Source organism: Neophocaena asiaeorientalis, unplaced genomic scaffold (assembly GCF_003031525.2).
Source record: "Neophocaena asiaeorientalis asiaeorientalis breed wild unplaced genomic scaffold, Neophocaena_asiaeorientalis_V1.1 scaffold118, whole genome shotgun sequence".
NCBI lineage: Eukaryota > Metazoa > Chordata > Mammalia > Artiodactyla > Phocoenidae > Neophocaena > Neophocaena asiaeorientalis.
Window position 1 is genome coordinate 3,258,316 of NW_020175528.1, and position 19,549 is coordinate 3,277,864.

Here is a 19,549-nt window from a genome sequence, read left to right on the forward strand (position 1 = left end):
AATTCCTCTTCTTCCATGCTTCCAGTGTTAGAAATATCTTCCTTATAACTGACCACCAAATTTAATGATACTAAGAAGTTTAAGATCTAGGATTAGTAGTTTAATATGTAATGAGTTCAAAAGCTATCACTAAGGGGTAAGTAGTGACTTTTACAAGCCTAAACAAATTATCAGGACTAAAAGAATTCCAATACCATATCAGTATAGATATGAGATTCAGTGGAATTTCTTTGCATGCCAAAACTTTGTGACCTATAAAGTGGTGATCAGCACTGTTATTAATAGCTTGTGTTAATTAAAAAAAACCCAAAAAACTCCTATGTTTATTTTCTGGTCATATTTGTCGCTCCATCACTAATCCTTTTATATTTTTTGTAGCTTAATTTATATTGATCCATAGTGTACTTTTTTTAGTTCTATAAATATGTATAATTTAAATGTATGTGAGATTAAGTTTAAGCAACACAATAAATCCTTTATGAAACTGTATTACTGCATACCTGATATTAACTAAAGTTTTATACAACTTGTAACATCACTGTGAATTAGATCTCAAGTCATATACAGACTCTAATTACAAAGTGAACATTGCTTCTAATAGATTCAAGAATATGTTAATAATTTTTTATTTATAAACTAATTTACTTTAAAAAAATCAGCATTACCTTCTATAAGTATAATTTTTTCCTGCAGCAGTGTCTACTCTTTTGCCAGGTGATATTCATTATCACTAATAGTCTTAATTAACAGACATAAATGGCTAAGAAATTATAGTAATAATTGTCTTTTCCCAAAAATATTCAGAGTACTACGGACAGTTCAGCATACCATGTTTCTGAGTATCTAATTTTGAAGGTTTCATCCACAACAATGTGATTACAAACACGTTGGGGTCTATGATAAATATTGGGTTTTGCACATTTGGTAAAACTACATTTTAAATTGTCTTCACTCTAAAAGTCTTGCATGTGTGTTGTTTTTTTTTTCTTTTTAGTATTTGGTTCAAACTAATTTGAAGTTTGCTGTAGAGTTAACATTTTAATCAGTATTGTCACTATATTTCCAGATCCAACAATTGAATTTGATTATGGCTTTGTATTTTTTTACTTCATCATTCTTTTTACTCTTAATAATAAAATCTTCTGTTTTAACTGTCTTTAGTAATAGTTCAATAAGAATGTTGCAGTTGCCATAGTCAAAAAGTTTGTTAGATAAACTTGGTTTGAAAAACTTTACAGATTTTTTGACAGATAAATTCTCCAGTACTTCACAACTAACTGAAAATTTGGTTACTATAAAATTAAACTGACCGACATTAATACTCCCATTTCAGTGATGCTGAAATTTACCATCATATGTCAGAAAATAAAATGAGATGCCAAGAAGAAAAGATGATTACCGGTTCTTCACTGATACTATAACATATCTCCACTGTCTTTCTCAAGTTGGCCAGGGTGAATTTGTTGCTAAGGATCCATGGGATTACAACAGTATTTTTATATACTATTTCATTTTATTAAATTGTTGGTTAGGACTCACTACATTGATTTCATGACTGCTACTGGGTTTCAACCTGCAGTTTGGGAAACATTGGTGTAGAAAGAGCATAGTGGGTAAGTGGGAGAGTGGCAACAAGGTAAATGCAGAATGATAGCAAGACCCAGGTCCCATAAGGCTTAGTAAGCTACGAAAAGATTGTGGCATTTAAAGTGTGATTAAAAATATTGAGGATTGGGCTTCCCTGGTGGCGCAGTGGTTGAGAATCCGCCTGCCGATGCAGGGGACACGGGTTCGTGCCCCGGTCCGGGAAGATCCCACATGCCGTGGAGTGGCTAGGCCTGTGAGCCATGGCTGCTGAGCCTGCGCATCCGGAGCCTGTGCTCCGCAACGGGAGAGGCCACAACAGTGAGAGGCCCGCGTACAAAAAAAATCTTGAGGATTGAAAACCTGATGTGATTTGAATTTTAAAATGATCACTGTGAATGCTGGGTGGAGAGTGGATTAAAGAGAGGTGGTGCTGGAGTAGAGGTGGGCAAACTACAACCCACAGGCCAAATCCACCCACCACCTGTTTTTGGAAGGCCTGTGAGCTAAGAATGATTTTTATATTTTACATTTCAAATGGTTGGGAATAAATCAAGAATAATATTTCATAACACTTGAAAATTATATGAAATTCAAACTTGAGTGTCCATAAATATTTATTGGAACACATTGGAGTTCATCGTGTACATTTGGTCTGTGGCCACTTTGGTGCTACAAGAGCAGAGTTGAGTGTTTGCAACTGGGATGATATGGCCCCCAAAACCTAAATATGGCCCTTTATAGAAAAAGTTTGTTGTTACTATATGGCCCTTTATAGAAAAGTTTGTTGACCCCTGTACTAGAGTGTAGGCAGCTGTATCAGTAAAGACGTTAATGCAGGGTCCAGGAGAGAGATGATGGTGTCTTGAACTGGGGGTTACAGTGTACAAGGGTACAAGTGGATAAGTATGGGAGATACTCTGGAGAGGGGACTGAGAAGTTTTGCTGTTGAACTTGGATACTGGTGGAACTGATTGAAAAGGTTTCTTTTTCCTTCACTGAAAAAAAGACAACCATCTAGCCAAAAAAGTAAATGGATCATGTTGCCTTTCCTTCTATATGTTATATTCTAAAAGACGAAAGATGTATGTAACTATTAAAAGCAACTTCAGTGTAAAATGAAAAACATTTCTAAATTTGCCTGACCCAAGAAGGCATTTTGACTTATAATCCTTGCTCTATAACTAGCTTCTTGCTATATATTTTAAAGTTACTCACCTCTTCTTACATATACACTCATCCTAAATATTAAGACTGTTCTGGGCTTTCTGAATACAGTACATTGTTTTAAATGGCTTGCAAATATAAACTTAGGTAGAATGCTTAGAAACCAGTCTAGGTTTCCTATAGGTTCTGTGACTATAGTTTATAGTTGTTCATTTGCGTGAATGTGTCAGCCTTGACGGGGTGGAAATTTTTATTATTTTTAGGGATGAAAATTAATTACTTGGTTTTGATTTCTAAGGTATTTTTTTCCTTGTATAGCCCCCTAACTGTAATGGGAATAGTGTTTGAAACCTTAAAGCTGTAGAATCTGACATTTGCAATACAATTGCTTTTTAAATAGCAGTCTAAACTTTAAAAATGTGTAGCCATTGTTTTTGACCATTTGCTGTATGTGAAATTTATACAATTTTATAAGAATTATATGTATACAGCTCTCTATACTTTTCAGTCTCTAGCAATATGGCTGACTAAATAATCTGAAAACGCTTCTGTTTTAAATCACCTAGAAATGCTAGATAAAATATAATAAACATACATTTAAGTGAACAGCTGAGCTTTCAGGAAAGTAAGGAAAACAGATTCAAACATAAAGAAAAGACTGAAAAACAGAGGAGTATGTGAGTTGACATTTGAGTGCTCCGTGGATGGGAGCAAGAGTTATTAGTCTGGGCATTGTTGGGATTTGAATTTTAATGCCCTTGTGGAAACAGGTTACAAAGCCTTGAGTTTGTACAAAGTGGGGGAATTGGAACAACATCCAAACATGAAACCAGGATCCTTAAAGGACTACACTTTTAGCAAAGGGGTAGATGAGGAAAAGAACCCGTCCATCAGCACAGGGAGCCTACAAAGAACCTTTCAAATAAGACTTCCCTAAGAACTTGTAACTATGCTCCTGCCTCTTGTTGGCTTGGGGTTTAAATTAATATTACCTACTTGATCTGGGAAAACCTAAACTGAGAAATTAGTATAAAAAGGATTCATAGGGTAGCAAAACCTCTGAGTTATCTGGAAGAAGCAAACACAAAACATCCTTGGTGGGACAAGCTTTCAAACGAGGCTGCCTAGTTTCCCACAGTTAACCTGCATGAAGTTGAGTTTGCAATACCCAATTAAAAAATTCAGAAGACAGTCACCTATTATCACAATAGGCACAACGAATAGGATTAAATCCCTAAGACCTAGATAATTATCATATGGAGACCATAAAATAAGTATGTTTAAAATGACAAAAAGCTTAAAATAAGGAAATTAAAACATAAGGAAGTAAATCAAAAATTTGGAAAGGAATCCAATAAAACTTAGAGAAATAAAAAATGTAGTCATTAAAAATAGAATTCATGGTGGTTCCCTGGTGGTGCAGTGGTTGAGAGTACGCCTGCCGATGCAGGGGGCACGGGATCGTGCCCTGGTCCGGGAGGATCCCACATGCCGCGGAGTGGCTGGGCCTGTGAGCCATGGCCGCTGAGCCTGCGCGTCCGGCCCCCGTGCTCCGCAACGGGAGAGGCCACAACAGTGAGAGGCCCGCGTACCGCAAAAAATAAAAAAAAAATAAAATTAATGAATAATCAGCAGAAATAGTTGAAGGAGGAATAAGTGGAAGAGAAATCTGAAGAAGTTATCCAGAATGCAGGAAAGAGAGAGAGAAAGAAGAAAAATAAATCTTTAGAGACAAAGAAGTTAGAATGGGACAATCTAACATAATGTCTAAAGAAGTTCCAACAGGAGAAAAAATAATAAGGGGATGAAGCAGTATTTGAAGAGAGAATGGCTGAAAATATTGCATATGAATGAAGGGCATAGTCCTTAGCTTCAGAAAGCCTAATGATTCTCAAGCAGGATAAATAAAATCTAATCCTCACCCAGACACATCATGAAACCAAAGAAAATAGAGCAAGGGGTTTTATGGGTAGCATTCTCCTACAACTGAGATGTTGAAATCAACTCACCTGAAATAAGAGTTTAAAGTTATTTTCCAGTATTAGTGATAAGTTTTCACTGATCTATCTGCATGTTCATATTGGTTCAACTTTGTGAAGTGTTTGATAAGTTTTTTGCCATGGAGCATTAGTGTCTAAATATTAATTAGTAGTTCTATGAGGAAATAATTTCTTTTTGTGACTAGTTTTCTTCTTGAGGGAACTAAGGAAATACACCATCAAGAAAACTACCATTCAACATCTTCCAAAATGTGTGTGGACTTTAAAGTCACTGGTTAAAAATAATAGCATAATTTATTTGAAATTTTAACCAAAAAAATCTGTTACTTTTCTTTGTTATTCACTCATTTAGTCCAGTTTTAGAATTTTCTCTTTCTGTATCATGAAATCATTTTTTTTTCTTCTGATTTCTACTCTGATTGTTCTTTTCCTGTTTCTTATTCATAGACTTCCAAGGAACAGCTATATTTGCAAGTCACTTAAAATCATTTATTCATTGAATGTTTAAAAAGTAAGATGAAATAAAACAAAACCCACTTTGCTTTCTTTCTCCATTTAATTAGCATTTCTCTTTTGATTTATTCCCCTTTTACCTGCTGCACCAGCTGGTTAGCAGACAAGTATAGTGGGCCCTCTGTGATTACCTCCATAATTATTCCCATTTCACCCCATGAGTTAGCTGCTTTGTTGTGGGGTAGAGTGAGGCAGAAGCTAATCTGCATAATCCTGACAGGTCAAATTTCGCTTTGAAATATTCTGACATTGGCCTCTACCAGCATTAGTCAGTCTTGCTTAAGAGTTTTGTGAGCTGAATATTCTGTCGTTATTTAATCTAAACAGCTTCATTAATGAGATGTGTGTGTGTGTGTGTGTGTGTTGGGAGAGGGGGAGGAGACTAGGAATTTCGGACATCTTTCCCTTTTACTATACATACCCACAAGCATATACACGTTCACACTGCTTTTCCAAAGTATTTTCCCCTGTAAAACCTCTTCATAACATCCTCCACTTATTACTAGATCTCGTTTTTAACCATTTAACAATAAAATGTGTGTATGTATTTGAGATATAAAACTTAAATCCTTTAAGCTTATATCTTATTTTCCTAGCACGCAGTCTATGTTTTTAGACATTCTTTATTACTTTAAATATCTTCTGAAAGTTCTTCTCCTTATAATCAATCAGTTATGAATTTTAAACAACTTTGATTTTAAACTGTACATTTAAATTTTTTCTACTTTTTATGTTTGCAACTGATGTACATATTCTTTTATCAGGGTATAAGTTTTCAGCAAGGAAATGCTCACATTTTCTTTGCACATTTCCATATACAAAAATGAGTTTACGTTTTTTAATCTTTTAAATCAACAGGCTAAGTTTTCTTTACAGTCATTCTTATTTAATATGTCATGGATATTAAATTATGTTTGTATATTGTTATTTAGGTGACTATTATATGGTTAAAAAGATTTTGGAGGAAAACAGTTCAGGTGACTTGAACATAAATTGCGTAGATGTGCTTGGGAGAAATGCTGTTACCATAACTATTGAAAACGAAAACTTGGATATACTGCAGCTTCTTTTGGACTACGGTTGTCAGGTACAAGGCTAGATAATTTTATCCAGTAGCTTCTAAGTACTGTTAGATATGCCATGTTTTCTCCTTTCTTTCTAGTTTCCTTTCTCCCTTCCTTCCTTACTTTTTTCCTTCCTTTCTCTCTCTATTTTTCTTCTCTCTTTCTTTCACCTTTTATTTTGTTTTGAGCTACTAAAAATTTAAAAACAAACTAAAAAAACCCCTTTTTAAAAAAAGTATAGTATTTTGACTTGATTTATCTTTTTCTTCCCAACTTTCACTCCTGCCCCTTATCTTATATGTTTTAAACCATCTGACAGAGGTAAATTATCATGACTTATTAAAGATGACTTTGTTTTTATTACTTACATTATTATATTACTATTTACCTTATATATCTAAAAATAGTACAAGTGTTCTGGAAGTGTCAGGGGAACAGGTATTTCTGTGGCCCATATAATTTACAAGCATAAAAACAGAATACTCCTCACTTACAAAGCAATTTTCAATTTGATTTTCTCCAAAGTTTTATTAAATTGTCCTTTTTGTCTGAAATCTAGTGTTTGCTTATAGCTAAAGGTGAACGGATTTTTTTAAACTGGAAAACATTGACCTTTCTGCTTGTCTTCATATCAATTCGTGTAAAAAATCAGGCATGTGGGGCTTCCCTGGTGGCGCAGTTGTTGAGAGTCCGCCTGCCGATGCAGGGGACACAGGTTCATGCCCTGGTCTGGGAAGATCCCACATGCTGCGGAGCGGCTGGGCCCGTGAGCCATGGCCGCTGAGCCTGCGCGTCCGGAGCCTGTGCTCCGCAACGGGAGAGGCCACAACAGTGAGAGGCCCGTGTACCGCAAAAACAAAACAAAACAAAACAAAAAAAGCAGGCATGTGTATGTCTTGAAAGAATTCAGTTAAGAGATCGGAAGGAAATTTAATAACATTATTTTCCTTCTTTTTTGGTTTGCTTATAATGGGACTTAGCATATGAATTCTGGCTCTTTTTTTTCTTTCAAACAGTATGGTTCTTTGCTCTTTTGTAGCTTTAAACTAATGAGACTTTTTTGGGAGTGGTATCAGGAAGCACTCAGAAGATTTAAAAAAAATAAGTAGGTTAGTTCTATGTATGTTTCTATTATATATATAAATATAATACATATATATATGTATTAAAACATGTGGTACTGTCTCTGTGTATACATATTTAGAGTAGAAATAAATGGCTTTCCCAGAAATTTCATTTATCCAGAACACCCTTTGAACCAGGAAGTAAGTGAAAAATACCTCTGAGCAGCCAGGGTAGATGGCGGTGAAGTTTCCCATTTATGAGCTTTATCATAGGGGTAATTCTGGAGTCCTCCTTCAAAATCTGTTTTTTCTTACTTTAGATTCCACTTTAACAAGTTTACTTAGTTTTCTAATCCATAGAGAATTACAGGGGCAACAGAAAGGGCATGAGGCTGCACTGGAAAAAAATTAGGCACAGTACCTCTGACTCTATTTAAAGAGGTCCATAGCATTAGATACCTGTTAATCTCTAAGGGTACTGTATGTTAGAGTGGTAATTGCTATTTATAACAATGGCCCAGAGTCAGTAAGGGAAAGTTAAATTATACTCAGTACGTATTACTTGAAGAAAGAAGAATATATATAGTACTTCTGAAAGCAGAAAACTTCCATCAAATTTGTTTAAATTTCAAAGTTAAACACTTAAAGGCATAAGCTTCAGTTACCTATAAAATAATGTCGCAAAGAAAGTCTCTGATGAGTCTATGTAAAAGAGGTATTAGGGTATTGAGATAATAATCATTTTGTCTTTTTACATGTAAGATTCTATGTATATAAAATTTCTGCAGTATACATGGTTCTTTCACATACCTGATCACATTTGAACATCATAGGCAGCCTGTCTAGATGTTATATTTTTTATAGATCAGAAAACTGAGGCTCATAGACTGTAATGAATTGCCCAAAGTTTTAAAATAAGTAAGGGCAAAGCTAAGATTGAAGCTAACCTTTTGACTGCAAATCCCATGCTCTTTCCAGTTCATTGTGTTCCGTCTTAAATTACCTATGTCTTATCTGTCAGTCAACAGATGTCCAAGGCCTTTGGTTGGGTGTGACTGTGGAAATGAATATGTAAAACATGAGTTCTGTACTAAAGGATGTTAAAACCAATTGGACAATGAAAGTGCATATGCATTTTAAATCAATCAAATGATACAAAAGTGTATTTCATAAATGCTGGGTGGTAATAGTACTTGACCCTTGTATGTCGCTTTGAGGTTACAAAGTGCTTTCATGTATTTTATCTTGTGTTATACTAGTGGCTCTCAACCGGCAGTTTTGTCCCTTAGGGGACATTTGGCAATGTCTGGGAACATTTATGGTTTTGCAGCTTGTGGGTGGGTTAGTACTGGCGTCTGGTGGGTAGAAGGTAAGGGCGTTGCTAATCATCCTACAGTGAACAGGACAGCCCCCCACAATAACGAATTATCTGGCCTCAAATGTCATTAGTGACACCATTGAGAAACCCTGTTTTATACGTAAACTTTTGTGGTTCACAATAAATGTTTTGGAGACATAGGAAAGAGGAGAACACTGTGGTTTAGAGCTAGCAAGAAAGGTTTCATGGAAGAATGGCAGTTGAGCTCAGCCTTGAAATATTAATAATTGCTAATATTTATATAGTTCTACTGTGTGACAGGAATCTTAAATATATTTTCACTTCCTTAATCCTTACAACAGTTCTATGAGATAGGTGCTATTATTATCCCCATTTTATAGAGGAGGAAACCATGGTACAGAAGGTTTCAGTAACATGCCCAAAGTTACTCCGTAAATGCCAGATCTGGAATCTGAACCCAGGTTCTGGCTCCAGAGTCCATGCTTTTACCTGCTACCTAAAACTACTGTAAAACAGGAGGTGGAGAAGGACGTAAACAAAGGCATGTAAATGTATATTCTTGAGACAGTGAATTGACTTAGCCTTTTTGAACAAAATATTTGGGTTGGATAGTAGTGGAAAATATCTGGAAAAATAACTAAGACAAAACTGATGAAAAGGGCTTGAATGCCAGTCTAAGGAATTTGGCTTTTATATGATAGATAGTGAGATCATTAAATAATTTTTGAGTAAGGATGTGATGTGTCCAATGGTATTTTAGAAAAACTAATGTAGTGGCTGTGTTCAGTACAGATTAAAAAATGGGAAGTGGGGAAGGCTATAAATAGTTTGGGTGAGCAGTTTTTATAATAATCCAGATGTGAAGAGGTTAAAGCCTGAACTGGAATAGTGGCTATAAGAATAGGGGAAAAAATGGCAGATGTGAGAGATGTTATGAAGGAAGAATTGATAGAACTTAGTATTTAAATTTGGAGGGGGGTATTGAGAAGGAGTCCAAGATGATTTGAAAATCTTAAACATGGGTTACTGGGAGAATGATGCAAGAAAAACAGGAAGTTAAGTCAAACTTGGGGCAGAGAACTGTGAATTCTGGTTTTAGCCTTGTTTATTTTGGGGCTATCAGGCAGTTTCCAGTGGAAAGCTGACATCTCTAGGGAGAGGTTGGGCTGGAGAGATACAGCAGTCGTGGCCATGGAGATGACCCGACATCATGAGAGTGGATGAAATCATAGAGAAGAGCAAACAACTAGTGCTGATTCTTTCTCAGGGAGCATCTATATTTAAAAAGGGCATTAGAAGGAAAGGGTTTCATTAAAGGAGTTAGGATATGCAACGTTGTGAAAACCAAAGAAACGGTTTTATTACGTTGCTGAGAAATCAAGGAAAATGGTAGGAAAGGCCATTGGATTTTGAAACTGGCATCAGTAGAATTAGAGAAAATGACACGCATGAGTTTGAGAGTGAGAGTGAGAGAAAGAAAACTCTAGTGGTGAGAGAAAGAGAGGATCATGTCAATTAGCAAAGAGTGAGGAAGTATTTCATGTTTGGGGAGGTTTGGGGAGGTGAGGGCTGGGACTGGTGTTTCTGCGAAGGAAGGACCAAGGTCCTGTAGAAGACCAGAGCACTAAATAGAATACCTAGGTGGAAAATTTAGCTTTGGGAAGGAATGAAATAAATGAGTATCTGAGCTTTGAGGAGAGAGTATGGGAATTGTTGAAAAGACAAATTCTGAGGTGAGAAGGGAGATAGTAACCTCATTAATACATAATAGGTGTGTACTGAATAGATTTTAATAAAGAATGGTCAAATATCTGTGAAAAATTAGGAAGCAAAACTAATGAGGACATTTGTATACCTAGAGATACTTAAATAATTTAAAACATTTTTCCCTTCGGAGCTGCCTTTGATATATCAAGTAACAGCATTGTGCAGAATAAGTCCAGGGCGACTCCTTACGTGACTTTTTTCCATAAATTTTTTTATACCTGAAGCTTATCCTTTTAAGCCTTGAAAGATTTAACATGAATCTTTCTTTATTCTTTACTAAATATTATATCTGAATATAATTTAACTTTACCATCGTAAGTGGGAATCATTGAGAGTTTAATCATTTTACTTTGCTTCATATAGTCTGAGACTATTGACACGTTTTCCCTTACATTAAGTGGCTTCAGACTGCTTTGTATTGATAGTGATTTTGCTATGCTGATATTTTATCTTCTCAATGATCAACTTTTAGCCGTTTTTCATCCTTTCTCCCTTCTTTGTTGGTTTTAATCTAGCCTGAAGGGTACTTGGGAAAGCCAGGTGTCTGTCATTTATGGACAACTCGAAGTTGGTGTGGGTGAGGCAGTTGCTTCTAGGAAAGAATGCCCATGAAGTTTGTTTGTGACGGCTCAGTATGGTTTGGGGAGAAATTTGCAGCTACATCCATGGCTATGTTTCAGATGATTGGAGTTGCCTGGTGTTTTGACTTCGAGAGCAGTGGCATTACTATAGGTAGCTTTATAGGTTAAAATTAAAAACCATAAATGAACTGTTTAGTAGTAATGAACACATGGTTCTTTTTGCTTGTTTGCTTCACCTGACCAAGTACAGCAAAAACTGAAGAGAAACGTTTGTAAAGCAGAAGAATAATAGTGCTAGCTTTTAAAGAATAGGCTACAGCCCGGTGAACCCTAAAATGTTTAAGGGATAAAATAATGAATTAAATTTCCCATGAGGGTGGGGAGTTTTTCCTGTAGGAATACATAGGCAGTTCCTAATGGTTGAATATGACCCCAACCCAATTATTTGGGGTGCTTAGTCCTATTTTTAGACATCCAGATGAAGTCTGCCATTTTTAGTCCTGTTTTTGGCATCTAGAGAAAGTGGATGAAAGCATCCTTTTCAGCTACAAAGAATATTAAAGATCTGGTATAATTTCATTTTCATGGGAGAGAATATTGATTTAAATAGTTGTTAAACAGTATAATCATTTAAAAATGTACAGGGTACATTTTTAAATAATCAGGGTATTTTCTTAGATTAAATCATTACCTATCCCCACTTTTTGCTTCTGCCTTTATGGTTTTCCTTAAAAAACAAAACAAAGCAAAACAAAAAGAAACCCCAAACCTGATGTCTCACTTGCCAAGTATCACAATAGGACTGAAGAGTTTGTTATATTGAAAAGTTGAAAAAGCTCCATTTCCTCAGCTTCTATTTAATTACTTTTTCCTCCTGTCAAAGTTGGAGCTTCAAAATGACCTATAGTTTGGGAGTAAAACTATAAAGTCACTTCTCTGGCTTGTCTCTAAGGACATTGGTATCCTAGTTCTTTGTGATTTTTACTTGCTAAGATTGCTGATGTTGGGAATTTCCTGGTGGCCCAGTGGTTACAACTCGGCGCTTTCACTGCTGTGGCCTGGGTTCGATCCCTGGTCAGCGAACTAAGATCCCGCAATCAGTGTGGCACCACCAACAAAAAGAAAAAGATTACTAATATTAATGCCATATTTGTACCATTTCAGTCAGCCGTGTGTGCTTTAAAGATGAGAACAGAGGGGCTCCACCTTCTGTTAACATATTTTTCATTGTCCCCTAGCCTCATGGTTGCATTATCATTTTTATCAGACAAAACAATCCTTTACCTGTAGTAATTGTTCTTGGCAATTTCTTTTATAGATTTGGAGTAATGAAGATTCTTTTGGTCCAAAGTTCGAGAGTAAACATCTTGAAAAAAATAACATATCAACTAATACTGCATAGATCAGCACTGTTTCATTAATAAACCCCACTATCAAGCATTCATTATTTTACCGGCTCATTCAGTGAAACCAGGACAAAAATATGTGTGTTGTGGTACACTGAAGTACTGCCAAGGCTAGCAAATGTACTATTTGGACAGTCTAAATTTTTAAAAATTTAGTATTACTGTATATAATGCAGTTTAAATTTAAAAAAATAGTTTTCTTTATGAATTAGTAAAAATAAATAGTTTACCTTTTTATCCTCCATTTTCATTTTTAACCTTTTTTTTTTTTTAAAGTCTGCAGATGCACTTTTGGTGGCAATCGACTCTGAAGTAGTGGGAGCTGTTGATATACTACTTAATCATCGACCAAAACGATCATCAAGACCAACTATAGTAGTTAGTACTCTTAAATATTTATTAATTTGGATTTTTAAACCAAAATAGATCTCCTGCCCCACTGCCATTTTTTTCTCCCTCCCCTCCAATTTGCTTTGTTTTAAAGAAATAGATTTTTTTTTTACTCTGTAAAATATTGCTTTAAAGTAAGTAGACATTTGCAAGAATAATTAATGTTGCTCTCAGGAAACCGTATTAAAATTCATGATATTTCTATAATTTTGCCAGTGTGATCCAGTATTTTTAGTTTGGAACATTCTGCAGGTTAAGTTGAAAATACAGATTAGCTTCCAGGTGCATTTAAAAGTTAAATATAAACAGTGACACCATAGAACTGGAAGAAAATGTAGGTGAATATTTGACTGGGAGGGAAGAACTTTGGAGAAAAATCACAGTGGCACAGGCTTTGGCTGTATAGAAGTTAAACCTCTAGAATTAAGACATCAGGCAAAATTTAGAAAGCAGATGGATAACTTTCAAAAGATATTTCCAGCATATATCAAATTCATAATATTAGATGAATTGATGAAAAACATCAAAATCAATAAAAGACATGGAAAAATCTCAAAAGAAAGTACAAAATGTTAAATCTTACTAATAATCAAATACGAGGTGCTAACTTTTGCTTATCAAACAGCAAAATTTTTGTAGTACAGCCTCATACACTGGAAGAGGGTATTTTGAAAAGTAGTTTGGCAGGATATGTCATAAACAAGAAAGATGTTCATATTCTTGAACCTAGCGCTTCCTCCTCTAGGAATTTGTAAAGGAAATGGTCAGAAATGTGGACAGAAATGTTACTTATAATCTTATTTGTAGCAACGAAAAAACCATGTGACACAATCTAAACATCCCAAAATAGACGATTGGAAACATAAATAATTACATATATATTAACATGATATTTTTAAAAGGAATAATTAGGAACATGAAAAAATATGATACAGAAGGGAAAAAATGAGAATAGTAAACTCTACATATAATATGATCTGAGATTAAAAATATGCACAGAAAAGGAACTGTATGGAAATGTAGCAAAATGTTACCTAACAGCAGTCATCACATTGCCAAATTAAGGATATTTTTCCTTACTTTAAAATTTTTCTTTATTGCTTTTGTAACTAGGAAGATAGTCACTAATAATTAAATAAATTCTACTGTAAAAATGAGATATTTGGGGCTTACCTAGTGGCGCAGTGGTTGAGAGTCCGCCTGCCGATGCAGGGGACACGGGTTTGTGCCCCGGTCTGGGAGGATCCCACATGCCGCGGAGCGGCTGGGCCCGTGAACCAGGGCCGCTGAGACTGCGCGTCCGGAGCCTGTGCTCCGCAGCGGGAGAGGCCGCGGCAGTGAGAGGCCCGCGTACCACAAAAAAAAAAAAAGAAGAGAGATTTGTTGTGTATCAAAATTTTAAAGTTATAACATTCATTATTGGTGAGGATGTAGTAAAACAATCAGTAAAAATTAATTTCTGGGAGTGTAAACTGGCTATACTCAGAAGAAAAATATTGTTTTAAGAAAGAATTATAAATTGGTTGCAAATTATCTGCCATATTCTGAGAGCGATGAGAAGCGCCCCTAAATTCCATACTTTATCATATATTAACTGAAATATTTTTCTCTCATTTAAACTATTACAAAGTTTGTGTAAGCATGACTTTCTCCAGAGGATAGTTCCAACTAGTTTAAGTGGTGGTAAGCAGCCAACAAGAGTAGAGAAAAAAGGGCCAATAATATAACTCCTATCCAAAAGATCAGAAATGATCAGAAATCCTATTCAATTTTCTGACACCTATCCTGCAGTTACTAGTATATTTTGGTATACCTATTCCACCTTCTAGCCTTTTAATCCATTTACACTCTTAGGGAGGGTGAGTGTAGTGTGCCAGGGCATTGGAGCAACTGACTGATATCATTTCATCACCATTGTCACTGCCAATCGAATACTGAGTAGTAAGGGTGGGCAGTCCTCACCTACTCAATGAAAGAACACTTTTTACACTATCTCTAACAAAGAAAGTTATCCAGCCTTTGCCTGAATACCTCCAGTGACAAGATCACATTTTAACGGCCTCATTACAACTGGACAGGCAGTATCAAATATTTTTATATATATATATTTTTTACCACCTCAGTGAATTCATTGTATATTCTTGGCTTATCAAAATTGTCTTTTGATAAATTTTCACTTTTAAATACAGGGTTTTTTTTTTGATAGTATGTAGATTATATTATGAGCATTGAAATTAGGAACTTTAATCATCTATCTCTAATAGTGTTTTTCATAGTTAATTATGTTTCATAGGAAAAATAAGGACCATTTTTTTTCTTAAGGGATTAAATATGATTTTCTCCTCTTTATAACCTCTTTTTTTGTAATTAGGGGGCATGGAATAAATTTTTAGATTTTTCTGTAATTTTAAAATAAATTCATTAATTTGAAGTCCCCAGTAAATAGATGGGAAGTGTATAAACAAACTATTCATAAGAGAGGAAAAAAAAGATAAGAATGTCAGAAAATACTAAAATTTACCAGTAATCAAAGAAGAATAAATTAATATTTAATGATAGTTTTTTCACTCATAAATTGGGAGTGATCATGCTCAGTGCTGGTGAGTAAACCTTAGTGGGGGGGTACATTCCTATATTATTGGTAATATAAACTATTAAAAGGACTTTGATAATATGTATAAAAAGCTTCAAAATTGTTCATGGCCTTCAGACCTATAATTCCACTTCAGGGGTTCTATGTTAATGAGATAATCCTGAATTTTGTAAAAGCTGTATTCATAAAGATGTTTGTGGTAGTATTATTTATATTAGCAAAATAAAATATCTTGAACATAGAGTCTATGAACTTCCTTAAACTGCATGCAAAATTCTGTACATGAATTTTTTTCCCAGAAGATTCTGGGTTATATCTTTATGAGATCATTATAAGGGTCCTTGATCTTCAAAATATTAAGGACCATTGTTTTTAATCGTTGGTGCCAAGTCATTCATGCCAAAGTTGCCCTTAAAAAGCGGGTGTGGTGGAGAAAGGACTAAAAGGAAATACTGTAAAATGTTTTGGGTAGTAGGAACATGGGCATTTTTATTCTTTCCGCTTTTGCATATTTTTCAGATATTTTATAATGTGTACACTACTTTTACAATGTTAATAAAAATTACAAAACTTAACGGTGAACTTGGTGAGCTTATACTATGGAATCAAACAGCTCACAGGAAAACATCTGTGAAAAAGTGATAAGTATTAGAAAGAATATGTAATAGTCATAAAATAGTCAAGCTTCTTTATTTAATCCTGCTCTTTATTTACTAATGTTTCTTTCCTCGTGTCATGCAATCACCAGGCATGAGCCCATGTAGTGAAAGGAGCTCAGCATCCAGAATAACACTCAGCTGGGGTCTATCTGCACTTTGCCACTCTGTTGTCGTAGCTCGGGCACATTAACTTCTCTGAGCCTCAGTTTCTTCATGGGGATTATAATGTTCAATTTTGCAGGCTATTGGGATTAAATGAGATGATAAATGTAAACTGCCTAATAGTTCCAGGAGCTATGATTGTTAGTGTTTTTGTGCATTTGTAACAGGAAGTAGTATAGGTGGTGTTTGAGAATATGTAGAGAATTACACAAAATGAAGAGTGTCTCCTATTATTCCTTTCAAGTAACTTCATTGCTATCAATGTGGCAAGGTTTTGCCATAGAGGTGGAATTAAACTTTTTTTTCTCGTGCATTTATATTTTGCCTACTTTTAACATTTCTGTTTTTCCATTATATTGTTTTTCTAAAATTCTTGTTCTTTATCCTTGTCATGCATGTTTCCATAATCCTGTGAAAATGAAACACTTTCTCCTAAAGTATTTCTCTAGATATCCACACTTCTTCTTTGTTAGGAAAACAGAAGTCTGGCTGTATGAACATTTCCTATTGAAGATTTTGTCTGTCATGATTATATTGCATTTATTAACTAAAGTTAAGTTTTGAGGTTTCAAAAAATATTTGATCCTAGGAAAATGTTTATCATATTCCTCAAAATAATTTTTATATCCTTTGTGCATTCAATATTTTTCATTACATTTTTTAGATAAATGTTTTTTTGAAGTCACAAATAAGAACTTTTGGACATTTATATAAATATTTTTCAGAAACTAATGGAGCGAATTCAGAATCCTGAGTATTCAACAACTATGGATGTTGCACCTGTCATTTTAGCTGCTCATCGTAACAACTATGAAATTCTTACAATGCTGTTAAAACAGGATGTATCTCTACCTAAGCCCCATGCGGTTGGCTGTGAATGTACATTGTGTTCTGCAAAAAACAAAAAGGACAGCCTCCGACATTCCAGGTCAGAAAATTAAGGTTTAAATTAAGATGTATGATGCAGTAAGGTATATGTCAATGAAGTTTTTGTTGTTGTTCTTTCTATGTCTACTTTAAGAAATATGGTACTGCAATGACTAATGAAAGCCAGACTTCTAGCTCCTTTGCTTAATACAATGAGTTCTGCATTTTAAAGAAGTATTTACTAAATGATGAATAATTAGGAAAAAATTTCGAATAATGAATAAGGTTTATCTCATACTTCTGCTGGTCAGGGATGGGGTCACTATTTGCTTTTTAAAAGCAGAGTTTATTAATCTAAGAGAATTTCCAAGCACTGGAAGGGGTAGAGATACCACTTCCTGTCTTATTTATAAGAAAATAAAAACTATTATCTATCTAACTAGATATTCAACCTGTTATGCCTCTTTTTCCCCTCTCACACAGTATCTGAGTCTTCTTCTCTTCCCATTCTCCCCAGTCAAAAATATTAAGAACAACTGAGGAGTGAATGAACAAGAAAGTACCCCTTCTTGGACAGGTTGAGCAAGATCACACATGTGCACGTTGTATAAGGTGTATGGTTCTGGGCTAGACTTGAGAATCTAATTTTCAGCATATGCCTTTATGTATATGTTATCTATATAGTAGTCAAATATAGTTGAAATAGTATCAAGTATAGCATTTACTACAGAAAATGTGGTTTGGAAGTCCGAGGTCATCCGTTGACATTGTTTTCCAGTTGAGGATTGTTGTGCAGTATATTTGAAATTAGCTTTAAAGCTGTAAACCATCCACCCTCCCTCCTTCCTCACCTTTCAACAGATAGTCACCAATCCATAAATTGGAAAAGTCTCCTGGGAATCAATTTAATGTTTACTTGCAGAGATTGTACTGGATATTTTTTTCTATTTTTTTTTATTAATTAATTAATTTATTTTTGGCTGTGTTGGCTCTAGAGCACAGGCTCAGTAGTTGTGGTGCATGGGCTTAGTTGCTCTGCGGCATGTGGGATCTTCCCAGACCAGGGCTGGTCCCCATGTCGCCTGCATTGGCAGGCGGATTCTTAACCAATGCGCCACCAGGGAAGTCCCTCTATTTTCAAGTCTATTTTACAATGAGATCTGTGTTTCTCTTTGATAAGATCTGGTTAATAGCTATGCCAATTTCATTTAACTTTTTAGTTTTAAAATGACTAGTCTATGGGGAATTCCCTGGCAATCCAGTGATTAGGACTCTGTGCTTTCTCTGCCGAGGGCAGTGTCAGTGAAGTTGATAGGGCAATTTCAGTCCCTGGTTAGGGAACTAAGATCCTGCAAGCTGTGCAGCTTGGCAAATAAAATAAAATACTCTATAAAATGACAAGCAGAAATGATCTTTAAGACTTCTTCTAGTATTAAAATCCTTTATTAATACTAAATATAAATATTTTTCAAATATTATTAAATATTATTAGGTATGCTTATTAAATATGTGTGTAGTTTAAGCAGTTGGAGGTGAGGGGTTGGAGCTGGAGAAAACACTTTACCTGTCTTGGTTTGAGGTGTGGAAAAAGCTTGTTTTGAAAGTTTTTAGAGGAGCTGTGGCTTGAGCTCAGTGTTTAATAAGTATGGATGAGAATTAACAGGTAAAAGGCATTTTACACAGTATGTGAGTGTGGTTTACTTAGGGATGGTCTGGTATATCTGTTGAAGACATTGAGAGAGTTTGTTATTGATGTTTGAGAAAACAGTTATAGCAAATGTCAAAGGGATCTGACTGAAGTCATTTCCAGGAATTGCTAAGCAGACCTGCAGGAGAAAAGGAAGCTAACAAATGAGGAAGGGATGGGTAGAGGTTTCAGTGACGTTGAAGAGTTAGTATACTAGCAATAAGGAAGAGAGGCAATCTGTATTTCTGAGATGTTGGGTTTTAAATTTCAGAGATAATGCAGTGCCAGGTGATGCAGTCTTGCCATTTGCAACAACGTGATGGAGCTTGAGGGCATTATGCTAAGTGAAATAAGTCAGACGGAGAAAGACAAACACCATATGATTTCACTTGTATGTGGAATGTAAGACACAAACAGTCTGTGAGTTAGTTGGAGAAAGCATTCAAAGTTGCAGCCATTTCTCAAGAGTTCCCTTGAGGAACTTTTTCTTTTTATCAGACTTACTAATGCTTGGCACACATGCCTAATTTTTTAGTCAGCCAGGGATTTGTGGAGACTATATATGAATCCTTGTATATCTTTTCTCATTTCCAAGATCTCCTTATTAAATTTCTGATTGGTCCACTCTTTGTCTCAAATCAGACTGCAAGCTTGGTCTTGCAAAGCTGCAGGTTTTCCTTGTTCATCTCTACTAAGTCTAATCCTT

The 19,549-nt window shown here is 35.2% G+C and overlaps 1 protein-coding gene across 3 annotated transcripts in view; it reads left to right on the forward strand.

Annotated features, from left to right (window-relative positions):
* The window catches only part of TRPC1 (transient receptor potential cation channel subfamily C member 1), a 63,144-nt gene that overhangs the window by 5,183 nt on the left and 38,412 nt on the right, over positions 1–19,549 (forward strand). For 2 of the 3 annotated variants that reach the window (XM_024769102.1, XM_024769103.1), the window contains exons 2-4: positions 6,197–6,351; positions 12,762–12,863; positions 17,015–17,217. In XM_024769102.1, coding sequence (XP_024624870.1) covers positions 6,197–6,351; positions 12,762–12,863; positions 17,015–17,217 — 460 coding nt within the window. The remainder of the gene's footprint in view (positions 1–6,196; positions 6,352–12,761; positions 12,864–17,014; positions 17,218–19,549) is intronic. The other variant, XM_024769104.1, reaches the window with a different exon arrangement.